The sequence below is a fragment of the Aspergillus pseudoviridinutans genome, assembly GCF_018340605.1.
Source record: "Aspergillus pseudoviridinutans IFM 55266 DNA, scaffold_9, whole genome shotgun sequence".
NCBI lineage: Eukaryota > Fungi > Ascomycota > Eurotiomycetes > Eurotiales > Aspergillaceae > Aspergillus > Aspergillus pseudoviridinutans.
This window is the reverse complement of record NW_025091289.1, coordinates 1,447,286-1,460,348: the sequence shown is the minus strand read 5'-3', so window position 1 is coordinate 1,460,348 and position 13,063 is coordinate 1,447,286. Positions and strand designations below refer to the sequence as shown.

At 51.6% G+C, this 13,063-nt stretch overlaps 7 protein-coding genes across 7 annotated transcripts; 2 read left to right on the top strand and 5 right to left on the bottom strand.

Moving 5' to 3' along the window:
• Nucleotides 1–373: 373 nt before the first annotated feature.
• Nucleotides 374–1,606, top strand: Asppvi_011335 (fatty acyl-CoA reductase; the record flags this gene model as incomplete). Its single annotated transcript, XM_043307164.1, has 1 exon — nucleotides 374–1,606. The coding sequence occupies one exon, from the start codon at nucleotides 374–376 to the stop codon at nucleotides 1,604–1,606; it is 1,233 nt and encodes a 410-aa protein (XP_043163099.1).
• Nucleotides 1,607–1,838: 232 nt separating this feature from the next.
• Asppvi_011334 (Zn(II)2Cys6 transcription factor) lies at nucleotides 1,839–3,081 on the bottom strand (the record flags this gene model as incomplete). Its single annotated transcript, XM_043307163.1, has 2 exons — nucleotides 1,839–2,939; nucleotides 3,013–3,081. The coding sequence occupies 2 exons, from the start codon at nucleotides 3,079–3,081 to the stop codon at nucleotides 1,839–1,841; spliced, it is 1,170 nt and encodes a 389-aa protein (XP_043163098.1).
• Nucleotides 3,082–4,116: 1,035 nt separating this feature from the next.
• On the top strand, nucleotides 4,117–5,106 carry Asppvi_011333 (RTA1 domain-containing protein; the record flags this gene model as incomplete). Its single annotated transcript, XM_043307162.1, has 3 exons — nucleotides 4,117–4,811; nucleotides 4,889–4,963; nucleotides 5,016–5,106. The coding sequence occupies 3 exons, from the start codon at nucleotides 4,117–4,119 to the stop codon at nucleotides 5,104–5,106; spliced, it is 861 nt and encodes a 286-aa protein (XP_043163097.1).
• A 548-nt stretch (nucleotides 5,107–5,654) lies between these two features.
• Asppvi_011332 (putative ubiquitin conjugating enzyme) lies at nucleotides 5,655–6,319 on the bottom strand (the record flags this gene model as incomplete). The annotated part of the gene is made up of 3 exons (XM_043307161.1): nucleotides 5,655–5,911; nucleotides 5,983–6,075; nucleotides 6,163–6,319. 3 exons carry the CDS (start codon nucleotides 6,317–6,319, stop codon nucleotides 5,655–5,657), a joined length of 507 nt encoding a protein of 168 aa, XP_043163096.1.
• Nucleotides 6,320–7,094: 775 nt separating this feature from the next.
• Nucleotides 7,095–8,279, bottom strand: Asppvi_011331 (uncharacterized protein; the record flags this gene model as incomplete). The annotated part of the gene is made up of 2 exons (XM_043307160.1): nucleotides 7,095–8,051; nucleotides 8,115–8,279. 2 exons carry the CDS (start codon nucleotides 8,277–8,279, stop codon nucleotides 7,095–7,097), a joined length of 1,122 nt encoding a protein of 373 aa, XP_043163095.1.
• A 963-nt stretch (nucleotides 8,280–9,242) lies between these two features.
• Asppvi_011330 (carnitine:acyl carnitine antiporter) lies at nucleotides 9,243–10,441 on the bottom strand (the record flags this gene model as incomplete). The annotated part of the gene is made up of 5 exons (XM_043307159.1): nucleotides 9,243–9,291; nucleotides 9,349–9,962; nucleotides 10,018–10,034; nucleotides 10,091–10,139; nucleotides 10,190–10,441. 5 exons carry the CDS (start codon nucleotides 10,439–10,441, stop codon nucleotides 9,243–9,245), a joined length of 981 nt encoding a protein of 326 aa, XP_043163094.1.
• Nucleotides 10,442–11,737: 1,296 nt separating this feature from the next.
• Nucleotides 11,738–12,562, bottom strand: Asppvi_011329 (CFEM domain-containing protein; the record flags this gene model as incomplete). Its single annotated transcript, XM_043307158.1, has 2 exons — nucleotides 11,738–12,336; nucleotides 12,403–12,562. 2 exons carry the CDS (start codon nucleotides 12,560–12,562, stop codon nucleotides 11,738–11,740), a joined length of 759 nt encoding a protein of 252 aa, XP_043163093.1.
• Between the last annotated feature and the right edge of the window lie 501 nt (nucleotides 12,563–13,063).

The window sequence follows — 13,063 nt, the reverse complement described above, 5'->3', positions numbered from 1 at the left end:
CTGCACATGTTGACGAACTTGAGGCAATTGGAGTTTGCTATCGAGCACGCGGTTGAGCGTAGAGATGGACCCTTTCAGGAGCCAATTGACTCAGAGACAGTCAAAGGTATTTGGTATTGGACGATTCCATTGGCTTGAGAATATCAAGGTCACAAATATGTAGGTTGTGTTACAGCACCGACTCAGGGCGAGCTGATATATGCACAGAATCATATGCGTCTGAAATAGAGGAAGCGCCGAACCGCGGTGTAAGGTCGTCATCACCTCAGTCATCTTATATTTGTAGATTTGTAGCCTCGCAATATGACGTCCCGGGACTTGGTCAATGATAATCGCTTCAGACATCATCTGGACAAGTTCCCCCAGGTTAGCCATGTCAGCCACAATGGCAGACAACGAGATTCTGAGGAATGGGTATGCAAAGACTTTCACGAAACATTCTGTCTTCCTCACGGGCAGTACTGGATCACTGGGAGGATGTCTTCTTTACAAGTTGGCACTGCAGCTTCCTACCCACAAGATCTTCGTTTTGATCCGCGGATCGGCTGAGTCTGCCATTGACAAATGGCGGAGGCTCATGCCGAAACAGGCTCAGGCGATTCTCAACACCGGCAAGGTGCATTTTGTCGTTGGTGACATCAAGCAGACGGACTTTGGTATCGAAAATTCTGAGTTGAGACGACTGCGTGAAGAGGTCACTCTTGTTATTCATACGGCAGCCACGATCACGCTCGACGCAGGCATCGTGGAAGCGATCGAGAACAACTGCCTCCCTTCCCTTGAGCTTGCAAAGATAATTTCACGCTTCAGGCGCTTGAAGCTGTTCGTCCAGATCTCGACGGCGTATGTGAGCAGCTTCTTACCGGATGGTCATGTCGGAGAGCGACTGTATTCTATCTCCGACGCGGATCCAGAGGATGAGCTCGCGGCCATACTGTCAACAGGCAAATCTCCTGACACCGCTCGGTTTTCATCATCGTATACCCATGCGAAATACCTCATGGAACGGCTGTTGTTGAAGAGATACCCTCTTCTGCCTCTGCTGCTTGTCCGACCAACCATTTTCGGCGCTGCGATTCGGGATCCGTACCCTCTGTACGGACMCATCAACTCCACACCGATGAATAAATTTGCCAGTCTGTTCTTTGCGGATCGCGGGGGAACACATGTTTGGCACGCCACCGAGGGTTACGAGACAGGTGCAAATATCGTAGATGAGATCCCCGTCGATTTTGTCGCGAATGGCTGTCTCCTGCATGCGGCGGCGAGAACTCAGGGAATTGTTCATCTCGGAGCCCAACTGTATGTGCCGTTCACTTTCGACGAGTTCTTGCGTCTCGCAGAGTCCAGCGCCCCTCCATCGATTCAGAAAGAGTTACCCACTCTCCTATTCACCCAAGACCGAAACGCCCCGCAATCGCTCCTGGCTGATCTGGTTAAAGTCAGTACACGTAACTGGGTGTTTGACTGTGGCAGATCGTATTGGCTAAAGCAGATGGCTGGACCATTGAGCTTGGCTGCCTGTAAGCATGACGCTGACAAGCTCAATTCAGCGAGGATCAAGGAGATATATGAGAACACAGCAAAGAAGTTGGCGAAGCTCTAGTGTTCCTGAATGTTGTCCCAAGCTATCTTGTATTCAAAGGAGTGCGTACGGAGTGGCTTGTCTAAGACCATTTGAAATCTTGTTTATATGCCGCGTGTTAATTCAATTGATCATCTTCTGGTTAGACAATCATTCGTGACGTTGACCGGCTCCGTTGATCGGTCACAATGGGCGAGCAGCAGCATTGGGCAGAACCCTTAGCAGGATTGAATCCAATCGATCCCGGAGTATATCATAGACCCATCTTATGCTTGGGCCACAGCCGAGCCTCCTCCCAACGTATATCTCCCGGTTGCAGAGCGGTCAAGAGTTCAGAAACCAGAGCTGTACCCGAGCTTTGCGCCCACCACCATTTCCCGTCGAGTTCACCAAGAAGTACGCCCCAGTACATAAGCACCATCAAGGGGAAGGGTTTCCGGCATCGTACGGCGTGGGCAAATTCCTTGCTCGCTACTGCGAGCCACCTGAGTACCGATGCCGCATCCCTGTTGGTAGCATGTCGAGTAAAGCATTCGTGGAGGTGACGGATAGCGTCCTTCACTATACGATACTGATCAGGGTCCACAGTAGCCACAATGTCATCGTTCAATGCGGCCAGTCGATCCAACGCACGCTCCGTCTCACTGTCTAGTTTCGACGTCGTCACGTTGTCCCAGTCATCTTGAGAGGTGAATAGCTGCATTGTGAGCCATGGGCGGCTGATTTTGAAAATTTTGCTTACGCCTTGCAATAGCTCGAAGACCACGACGATATTTTCCGTGATACCTGAACTCTTGTCGCGCTCCGCAGTCAGCCGTGGTAAAGCTATACCAATGACCGTAGTGAGCACGGAGTGGGCGAATACAGCATCGCAATTCATAGGGGTCAGGTTATCTATAGCTTGTCGGTATGGGGCAAAAGCACGATTGTGGTATTCCAGGGCCGTGTCAATATAGGTCAGTGCATCTGGCGGCTTGAGCGTTGAAGCTATATGTAAAGCAGCAACCGCAAGAACTCCGTTCAGGAGAAAATCATGTTCAAGAGCTTTGCGGGGAATGACGATTTGCCAGACATGGTAGTCTGATGGTTTATTCGAGAGGCTCAGGTACGTTTCAGTAGAGAATCTGTGCATGAGCTCCAGCTCTCGCAAGTTAGAACCCTTGGTCAGGCTTGAGGTTCCGGAGTCGAAGGACCGGCCGCACGTTTCAGCAATGTGCCCCTCGCCAGAAGAGGTAATGGACACTGGACTAGCAGACGCCCCATTTGCTAAACTACGTGGTTTCGGGGTGTTGTAGTAGGAGCAGCTCAACTCTCTAGCGATGCAGTTTGCACATGGTGGACCAGTCTCATCACACTATGTTGCTGTCAGAAGAGAATATGATACCAGAATATCAATGCAGAAGACATAAGAAAGATGATTGGCTCACCTTGACCCTTCTTTTCTTACACTGGTCGCAGCCCATGCGGGATTTTGTATGGGATCGACGGGGCGGCATCTCCAAGCTTGATTAGGTTCAAGGAGCCAATTCATCCCATAGGAGGTCTGCCGCGGACGGTAGGAGCTCGAAACTGCTATCACCTGCGATGGTGTTGTGCATGGCCGACGGATGATGATTTGACGGTCACAACAGATCGAAAACCACGTGGGACTCTCGTGGGATCACGTGATACATATCGCATGTCGACTGCACCACCCAACAACATCATTTCTGTAGTCGGCGGAACCTCAGTGATGCACTGCTCTCGACGACTACGATACTACTTTTCCTCAATATCAGGCCTTCACCATGACCTGATGTACAGCATAGGAGGCTATCCGAATACTTCTCAATGCCGTGCCGTCCCTGTCGCGATGGTGGGGTCCGTCTCCGCGTACCCACTACGCCATCTACCGTGCCATGAATCATGGAGGACTCTTGGCGGTAGGATTCGAACCTGGCCGTTTATAACTTTATGCTCGGAAATAACCTTATTGATCTCGCTTGAACAGATACCTGATCGTGTTTTGGTTGAGATCCTCTACTGTGTAAATTGCATCTGAGATTAAAGGACCAACGGGCCCAGGAGAGGCCGAAATCCGAGCGGCTTAGCTGGCAGCACAGCCGTGTGTCAGTTATGATAAAGACTGGTTCATCCTCAGTGGGGCAAAACGAAGACGAAAACGAAAACGAGAGCGAACGCGATGGACGACAAGCGCCAATCAAATGAGTTAGCGAGTTGTTTCGATATTTGTTCTCGATCCACCTCAACATTGGCATCATCATCCTGGCAGGCTCGGGTATCTTGGTGCCGTCAGCGCTAATATCAACGATGAATGCCAAATGGATGGTTTACTCAGTCAACAGTTACTAAAATATTACGGAGTACATCCACTCAAAACCTGCATTATGAGTCCTTCTGGGTCTGGGTTCATCCTCTCTTTTCTCTTTCTCTTTCGCAGCATATTATAGACAATACATTTCGTCCTTCCTTTTTTCTCGCTTCTTTCTTCTCTCTTTCCCTTTGCTATACCAAGCCTGGTCAGAGCAAATATGGCCAGCTACAGTACCTGCACAGAAGTCAGCCCGCTCTGTCCGGTCGAGGCCACGACATACGGCTACTACCCGAACCTAGGCGGCAACATCTTCTTCACCGTCTTCTTCGGCATCCTCGCTCTCTTCCAGCTCGGCATCGGCATCTACTACCGCACATGGACTTTCATGGTGGCAGTCGCCGCGGGCGCCATCCTCGAACTGGCCGGCTACATCGGCCGCGTGCTGATGCACAGTAACCCGTGGAACTCCTCAGCCTTCAAGCTACAGATCGTCTGTCTGGTCCTCGCACCCACCTTCGTCGCGGCCGGCATCTACCTCACGCTGAAACACATCATCCTCGCCCTGGGGCCCGAGCACTCGCGCCTCAAACCCGCCCTCTTCACCTGGATCTTCATCGGCTGCGACGTGGGCTCGCTCATCCTGCAAGCAGCGGGAGGCGGCGTCGCCGCCGCAGCGGGAAATAATAATCGCAAGATGCTCCAGGCAGGAGACGACATCATCATCGCGGGTATCGCGTTCCAGGTCGCGACGATGTCCGTGTGCGGGTTCCTTGGGCTGGAGTTCTTCATCCGGTATTTGAAACGGGGCCCTGGGCTTTCGAGCGAGAAGACCTCCCTCGGGAGAAACATCAAATGGGCCATTATCGGCGAGGTCCTCGCCTACTTTACCGTTCTGATCCGTTGTATCTACCGGTGTGTACCCTTCATCCCCTTAATGGCTACCTAGCTACCTACCCGATTCGCTTGCAAGACACTAACCAACGAACCAGTATCCCCGAAATGGCCGGCGGATGGGGCAACCCCCTAATGCAGAAGGAAAACGAGTTTCTCGTCCTCGACGGAATGTAAGTTCGAGTAACTTCCATCCGGCAAGTATACAGCCACTAACAACATCAGGATGATCGCCCTGGCGATTCTTACCCTCACGATCCTACACCCAGGGTTCTTCTTCGGCTCGATCCGAAAGGGTCCCAAGAACCAGGCATAACCATTGCAAGTCGCTTTGTTGTTATGTATACCATTCTTGTCCGTTTCGAAATGCTTCTTTAGCCGGAGTTTGGGTTATAATACATGGCTACACCGTAGATACATTATTGACAGATAGAACATATTCTCATCGATACTACCCTCAAGGGGAATACTATAATCATTTTCCATAAGGAATTGAGAGTACTTCATGGAGAATTCGTTGCCTATATCAATCATCGATGGCACTGCGAATATCCAGCAACCAAGCATATATATATGCAGCGCGCGGTGATCCCAAGCTATGATGTCGTAATGAGAATGAATCAATTCAACTCCAGCCCGGTAACACGGCAAACTCCATACCAACAACAAAATAGCCGAGAGATGATGTATAGACCATAGAACAACGTATAAGACTGAACCGCCCATTGACCGGTTCCTCATGCATAGGAGAAAATAAATGAGCAAGCCGCACCCGCTTATCGCGCTGGTCAACAGTAAGAGAAAAGAAAAGCCCTCGGAAAAATCATCAAGCCTATTGTATGCAGTCGACTCCAGCTAATGCGCTCAATCCTCCCCCAGACTCTCACGGACGCACTTGCGGACTCGTTTCTTAAACTCGGCCGGGTCTTCCCTCCATAGCCGGGCGGCCTCCACATTGGCCGGGCTCTCGTCGTTCGGACTCGACAGCATGGAGATGACGGAGAGCAGAATGGTTTCGGGCGTTTGAACGGGGGACCAGCGCTCGGCGGCGGACTCGTAGCCGTACTTGTCTTCTTCCGGGGGGTGGAGGATGGAAATGCAGACCTCGCCGTTGGGATAGACTAACAGAAGGAGTGTCTCAGTATCATATATGCGTTAAACCGATCACAAAGAGGCAAAGAGGCAAGCTTACTGTTCGGGTGGAAAACAGGGCTTTCGAACTTCATTTTGGGTGGCATGTGCGGATACTCCGGAGGGAAAGACAGTCGAGCACGGAAGAAACCCCCTGTCAAACAACGTTAGAATATCTTCAATCTGCATGGTACCGTCCTCGTCGTCCGTTCGGCAACGGAAGTGAAAAATGTGTACATACMGCCGTACAGCTTGACATCGTCCGAAATCATGAGCATAACCTCCCACTCGAATACATTGTTATCCACCAGCCCACAGCTAATTCCCGGAATGTCCTTGTCCTGTTGCATTTGCTGTAACTGGCGTGCCAGCATACGACCGGCTGGTGTTGTGGCCATGGTAGAAGAGATTTGGTCTTGACTGGTCACCCAGGAGCTAAGAGAAGTTGGAGCGAAGAACCGGTGCACTTTGGACCTCACTGACAAGAGGTAGAGGACAAATATAAGAAAGATGTCTGAAAGGTACCCAAAGACGGCAAGGAGAAAGAAACTGTGATTCGTAAAATAATGAACGGTGTGCAGAGCGTGAAGATTGGTCGAGTGGGGAAGCGGGGCTGATTATCACTAGCAGATAGATACCTTGGAAGACAGGCGGATGTGATATGAACAAGAAACGATAAGAGAGATCAGAGATCGTCAGGGACTCCAGGCGCGGATGATGCGCAAGAATAATGATAGGCTATAAATGTGAGGACAGCGGATGTTCCTTTCGAAGGCTAGGGGTAATGCCTACGAATAACCAACAGTAAGAGAAGAGGAGAGAATGGAATGGGCAAGTGGCTGTTTTGGTGAGGGGCAGCCCAAGGCGTGACAAATCGCCCGCATGAAGTCAGCGTTGGCTGCAGTCCGCGCCGCCACAGTCATGGGCAAGACGATTTGCCACTATGCTTCAAATATACGTCCACGTTTCTATCGAAGGAAAATAATCCAGTTCTACGAGAAGATCCAACCGATACCACAAATATTCAACAGTCATATGCAAAATGGCAGCTGGTAGATTGACATTAAATAGAAAAGATAATCGTATATACCTGGGATGATAAATGAGAGAAAGTGTAGGCGGCCAATCTGTGCAGCCGAGTCAGGCTGATACCCAATTCAGAATGATATATACTTAAGCGCTGCCGCCGGTGCGAGCGATCATGTCCGCAATGATCTTCATGAAAGACTCCGCTCCCATGTAGATTTCGCCCGCGAGCGCCAGCGAGAAGAAGGTAAACACGCCGAGTTCCAGAGCCATGACTTTTCCAACCACCTTGAGGAAGCGAATCCGAGAGGCCCGGTCGAAGGTCTTCCAAGCATCGGTGATGCTGAGCTTACCGCTGCCCCCAAGGATAGCGGGCGTCACCTTTCCGCCGAAAGAGCGATCGAAAGGCACAATAGACTCGTCCTCCTCGGGCAGCATGGAAGCAGCGACACGGATGAAGATCACGCGAGCAGGAATGGACGCAATCAGCGAAAGCAGAGAAGGAAGAGCGACAACGGCGAGTGCCTGGCGAACGGCCTCGGCAGGAGGAACACCATCCTCCGGAGCGGAGGCCAATCCATCCAGGCCGCCACAAGCCTGCATCAGAACCAGAGGAATATAGAATGCAAGACCGGCAACAGCATGCTCAAAGGCCACAACGGGTGCGATCTTCAACCACGCCTTGTAGCCAGGAATACGCTGGTAGAAGCGCTTAGGAGAAGGCTCCGAGATGACAATGTGGACCCAAGCCAACTGCAAGTTCGCCAGGAGAACACCAACAATCATTTGGAAAATGAACTGCGGAACAAACTGGCCCATGCCAAAGGGCATCATACCCAGCAAGGGAGCCCGAGCAATAAGATATGTGAGGAACATGCTCAAGCCGCGGAATCGAGACCAGGGACCGGCACGGGCGCGAAGGTGCTTGATGGTGGTACGGAGCTTGCTAGTGATGGGCTTGAGAGGCACCGCTGCCAACTCGGGTTCGACTGCATCGTCGGGCTTGTTGGGATCCATGTCACCGTCGATGCGGACATAGATATCGGGGTTGCTATCTTCAACTGCAGCGAGGGTGGTGACTACCATGCCATAGGTGTACTCGATCTAGATCACAGCTCATTTAGCATATTCCTCTAACTAGTAGTGTTTGTGGAAATCATCACTCACCGACCAAGAAATAAGAACAAAAGCAATCAATGTAGTGAAAAAGAGGGCGACGAGCCATCCCGACAATTCGATCTCGGGTGGTTGCTTGGAAGGCTGCTTCGGGTGCTTCTGCAAATGCTCGGAGGCAAGCTCCACGCCTCGACGGACGAGGGAGCTGACAACCATGATGAAATCGTGTCAAAATGTGGATCAAACGTTGTCGAAGAATATGGATAAGAATTTGTGAAATGGATATCTTTGATGGACAGAGAAAGACAAGTAGTTGGATGGCAGTAAGAATCAAACAAAGAAAAGATGACGGGGCGTCGGCGATTTTATCTGCTGGGAACGGGGGGGCGGCAGGCGGGTCAACCAGTGCAGGCAGGCGAGCAGGCTAGAAGGCAGCAACGAGGCTGAGCCTCAGACTTCGGGTTTTACGGATGTATCGACGCCAATGAAATCCTACGAGGGGTGCAAAAGGTTGCACCATTCGGTCCTATCAGATCTATCACTCTCATCCTAGTGTTATGACAGTTATCGGTCCTTGCCCTGAAGCAGCAAAATTAGGGGCAACGCAACACGACGCCGTCAGTCAGCTTTCTCGTTCAACCATCCACAATTCATAGCATCGGTACGAATATTTGGGTTGAATTACTGGATAAGTAGTTGAGCAGCATCGCGACGGAAGTTTATTCACCTGCCTATTTGTCTGCTGACTCTGCTAACTGAGCTTGAGGCCGCCGTACACAACAAACATCAGTAGCTAGAGTGAGGTTGGACTCTCTGACAAATATTTGTTCGTAAACTCCGAAAAAACAATCGGTCCAGATCATTATTTCTGTCAGCACGGCGCCAAATGTTTCAGAAATCGAACAGCCCTGGTCGACGGTCGCTTGATGAAACTGATTGCGAGTAGACCAATAGAAAATCATCATCAAGTCTATAATACCTAGTAAACAGCATATCTAGGCTTCTATGCTCCCGTACATAGCGGAGAAACACTGGTAAGAAACGCAGAATATGTACTCTCGGGGCCACGCACAACGGAAAGTCAACGGAAAGTGGTATATATACAGTATCTCAACGGACGATCCACCCTTACACGAGCGAATTCTCATTCCCTTTTTTGATTCCATCAAATCTCGACATCTAGTCGAAGAGCTTCTTCATAAACTGGTGCGCGAGTTCGACGCCGGCACTGTTCAAGTCGTTAGTAAACACGATTCACTGCGAAACCTCCCGGAGAATCACATACAATGTAGCCGCATTTGCGGGAACAGCTCTGGCCAGGGCAGGACCGAAACCAGGGAAGAACGCCTTGAAGCCGCCGCTGGCATAGACCGACCGGATGGTGCCGCCGATTGTGGGCTTGCCGGGGGCACTCTGGAGACGCGACTTGATGGTGTCGACAGGGAAGACGGGGATCCACATCGCAATACCGGCAGCACCACCGGCAGCCAGAACGGCGGGCATGGACAGGTCACCGGTGATATTGCCGTGCTCGTCCTTGGGGGTCAGGCTGCGCTTGATGTACTCGTAGGCGGCGAAGTAGGCGGCGGAACCAGGGCCATCACGGGCCAGGGTCATGGCGCTTCCACGGAAGACACTCCGAATACCACCCTCCTTGTATAGTTGCCGGACGACGTCCAGACCACCAGAGTACTTGGGCTTCTGTCCCGGAGGCGGAGGGTTCTGACCCTGAATCTGCAGAAGCACCTTCACTCGCTCAAAGGGAGCCGTGATCAGTGTCATGGGAATGGCGGAGAAGAAACCAGCAGCGGAGATCTGGGCAATGGTGTACTGGGGGGTGTTGTTCTCCATGCGCACGTCCGAGAACTTGCTGACGAGTGTTTTCCCGACGTCGTAACCCTATGAATTGTTAATGGTTTCAAGCCAGACACCACTTTTATTGCCCGGAACGTACCCAGAAGCTAACGGCGACTGCAGACATCAATTAGCTCAATACTCCGATTCCCAAAGAATGCGACGCAACTTACACATAGGGGTGACTCCAACCAGCGGAGCCGAAACACCGGCGTACAATCCCTACAGCTCATTAATACCAAGCACCACACTCAACTGGCCGCGCGACTTACCCGAGCCAAACCCTCACGGGCAACAGTTCTCTTGACAACATCAATGGCACCCGAGTAGACACCCTTCTCCGCCGTCTGCAACCGCACCTTCACCAGATCAAAGGGATGGCCCACAACCACCGCACAGATACCACCCGCCGCACCTGCGGCGAGGGAGCGGATCTGAGCAATGGTTTGGTTGACAGCCTTAGTCTCTACGGCCTTGAGCTCATCCTTGAGGTTTTCAGGCGTAGACGCAGATGGGGTCGACATTGTGAAAGGTGTGTAGGGAGACGCGGGGAAACGACTCAGTTACTCCGTAGCGGGGGAGAGGAAGATAAGCAGGGACACAAAGAGGTCAAGATGTGAAGCGATCCCGAGGCTGAGCGAAGGGGTGAGAGGACGGAGGGCGCGAAACGGTCGCAAAAAGGGAGAACAAAGAAACGAAGCTGAAGAGAGGAGAAAGTTAATCACGGATGATATTCTACAACAAAATTGGAGGAGAAAAGACAGTCAAAGGGGAAAAAATAGCTCCAATCCCGCAACAAAAGCGGCCGAGGCCGAGCAGGAGGATACCGACGAATACAGTCCCGCTACAGAGGTACAACCACCGCTCGGCGAACGCGCGTGACTGGACCTCGGCTCGGTCCGGATCAATGTATCTCCTCTGAGCGCAGATGGTCGAAATATCGATAAGACAGGTCTGACCTTGTCAGCTGTACTGTTATCATCCAAGGCACCATCATAAAAGTGATCTTGTGTCCTGCGTATCCTTTCCTGCATCCCGGAATTTGTACTGATTCTACGACCATCGGATACTCGAACGTGCGCAATGGACGGTCCGGGTGAACGGGCACTAAACCACGGCTCAACCTTTAGGTCTTTACCCCCTCCACGGATCCCTGCCCCGGATTCCATTACTCCAGGTATTCTGGCCAGTCACGCCAGCCAAGAGCAGGGGGCACCTCTACGGACGACAGGAAGCTTGGCTCTCGTGGACATCCCTGTCTTCCAATATTTTTTAATTTTTTGACTCAAGCGATTGATCAAATTTGTTGACCGACGACATTGACAGTTGTCTCCATACCAGCTGATGTCATCAGAGGTGTTCTGTTCTGGGAATGCCAAGGAATCACATGCGACAGACCGCGCAGTGACGGTACGGAGTATGGAGTAGGGCTGAGATTGTCAACTTCCGCATCCACGTGCATGCACACCAGGTTGGCGCCATTCTGCTTTGTCCTTCAAGTAGATACTTCAAGTGCTCTTGAGTATCTGCTGACGCGTGATTGCCACTAACATAGTTGGTTATATCTACGGAGCACCAGGGAGTCTACTTGAGGGGAGGAGATATAGACAGGTCAGAAATATTAATATATTAGGATAGCACGACGGATACCGTGGCATCGGAAAAGAGATCAAAACATTATTTACTAATCAGACCAGAATCCGCCAATTCCCATGTACAAGCCGGCTTTCAACGGCAGGTATCATCGACCGTTATTCATCAACATAAAACATACACTGACATCAGCAAACCTATTGCCATCAACTCAATCTTTGAGAGTTTTAGAGGATAACAAAGGCAGCGAGGGCCAGGGCTCCGACGGCACCGGAACCAACGACAGCGCCGCGAGGGGCAACATTGTGAGTGGACGTGTTGGAGGGGGCAGTCTGAGTGGCAGTGGCAGTGGCAGTGGAGCCGGAGCCTGAGCCCGAGCTGGTACCAGATGCTGTCTCAGAGGAACTGTTGCCGGTGGAGGTGCCATTCTCAGATGTGGAAGTGGAGCTGGTAGTAGTAGTAGTCATTGTCGTATCTGTGGTAGTGGCACCAGTGTTGGAGGGGTTCGCTCCAGAGGTAGTAGTTCCAGTTTCCGAAGGGTTGCTGCCAGTGGAGGAGGCACCAGAGCCAGCACCAGCACCACCAGTTGTGTTGCTGCCGCTGCTGGTGGCAGTGTTAGTAGCGGTGGTAGAGGATCCAGAATTAGAGCCAGAGCTAGAGCTGGAGCTAGAATTAGAGCCAGAGCCGGAGCCAGCGCCAGAGCCGGAGCCAGAGCCAGAGCCGGAGCCAGAGCCAGAGCCAGAGCCAGAGCCAGAGCCAGAGCCAGAGCCAGAGCCAGAGCCAGAACCAGGGCTAGCTCCTGTGGCAGTAACAGCTGCAGAGTCACCTAACGATTGCAGTCAGCAACTAGCTCGTTTGCGTTGAAGCAGCGCAGATTCTCGGGAGTACTTACTAGGGCAAGAGGACAGGGCACTGGATAGGACAGCGGCAGCATTGTCGCCAGGACAGGCCTCGGCAGTGCAATCACGGATACCAAATCCGTAGTTGGCTTTTGTGCAGAGACAGTTCGTGTCGCCGCTGGAGCAGCCCAGCTCGCCAGCCTTGTTATTCATGTTGTTGAGGCACATTTGCTGCGAAAAGGGGAGTCAGTCAAGGGAAATTTTGAAGGAGTTTCAGGGCAGTTGAACAACGTACTGCGCACTCCGAGAAAGATATGGCGGCGCTCGCCATGCTGGCCACCGTCAGCACAAGGAGAGAAAGAGAGGCCTTCATGATGAGGTATAGAATATCGAAAATGAAGTGAAATCAGAAGATCGATGAATATACTGAGTGATATTCAATCAATTAGAGCACTCTTGGAACCTTGGGCAGAATAAGGTCGATGATGTAAGTTGAAAGAATTCAAGGGAGTGGAAGAGGAGGGGCGCTTTTTATAAGGTAACTACGGCAAGGTAAACCCAAATAATCGCGCTTAAGTTGACAGCAATTGAAGCTTCGAGTTTCTCAATGGTCCTGGGGGATCCATTCCCTCAATCAAAGAACGATCGACAGTCGTCCTCGTCCACAGTAAGTCCGTGACCGCATCTTCGGCTGAATGCTGCCTGGCAACGTGG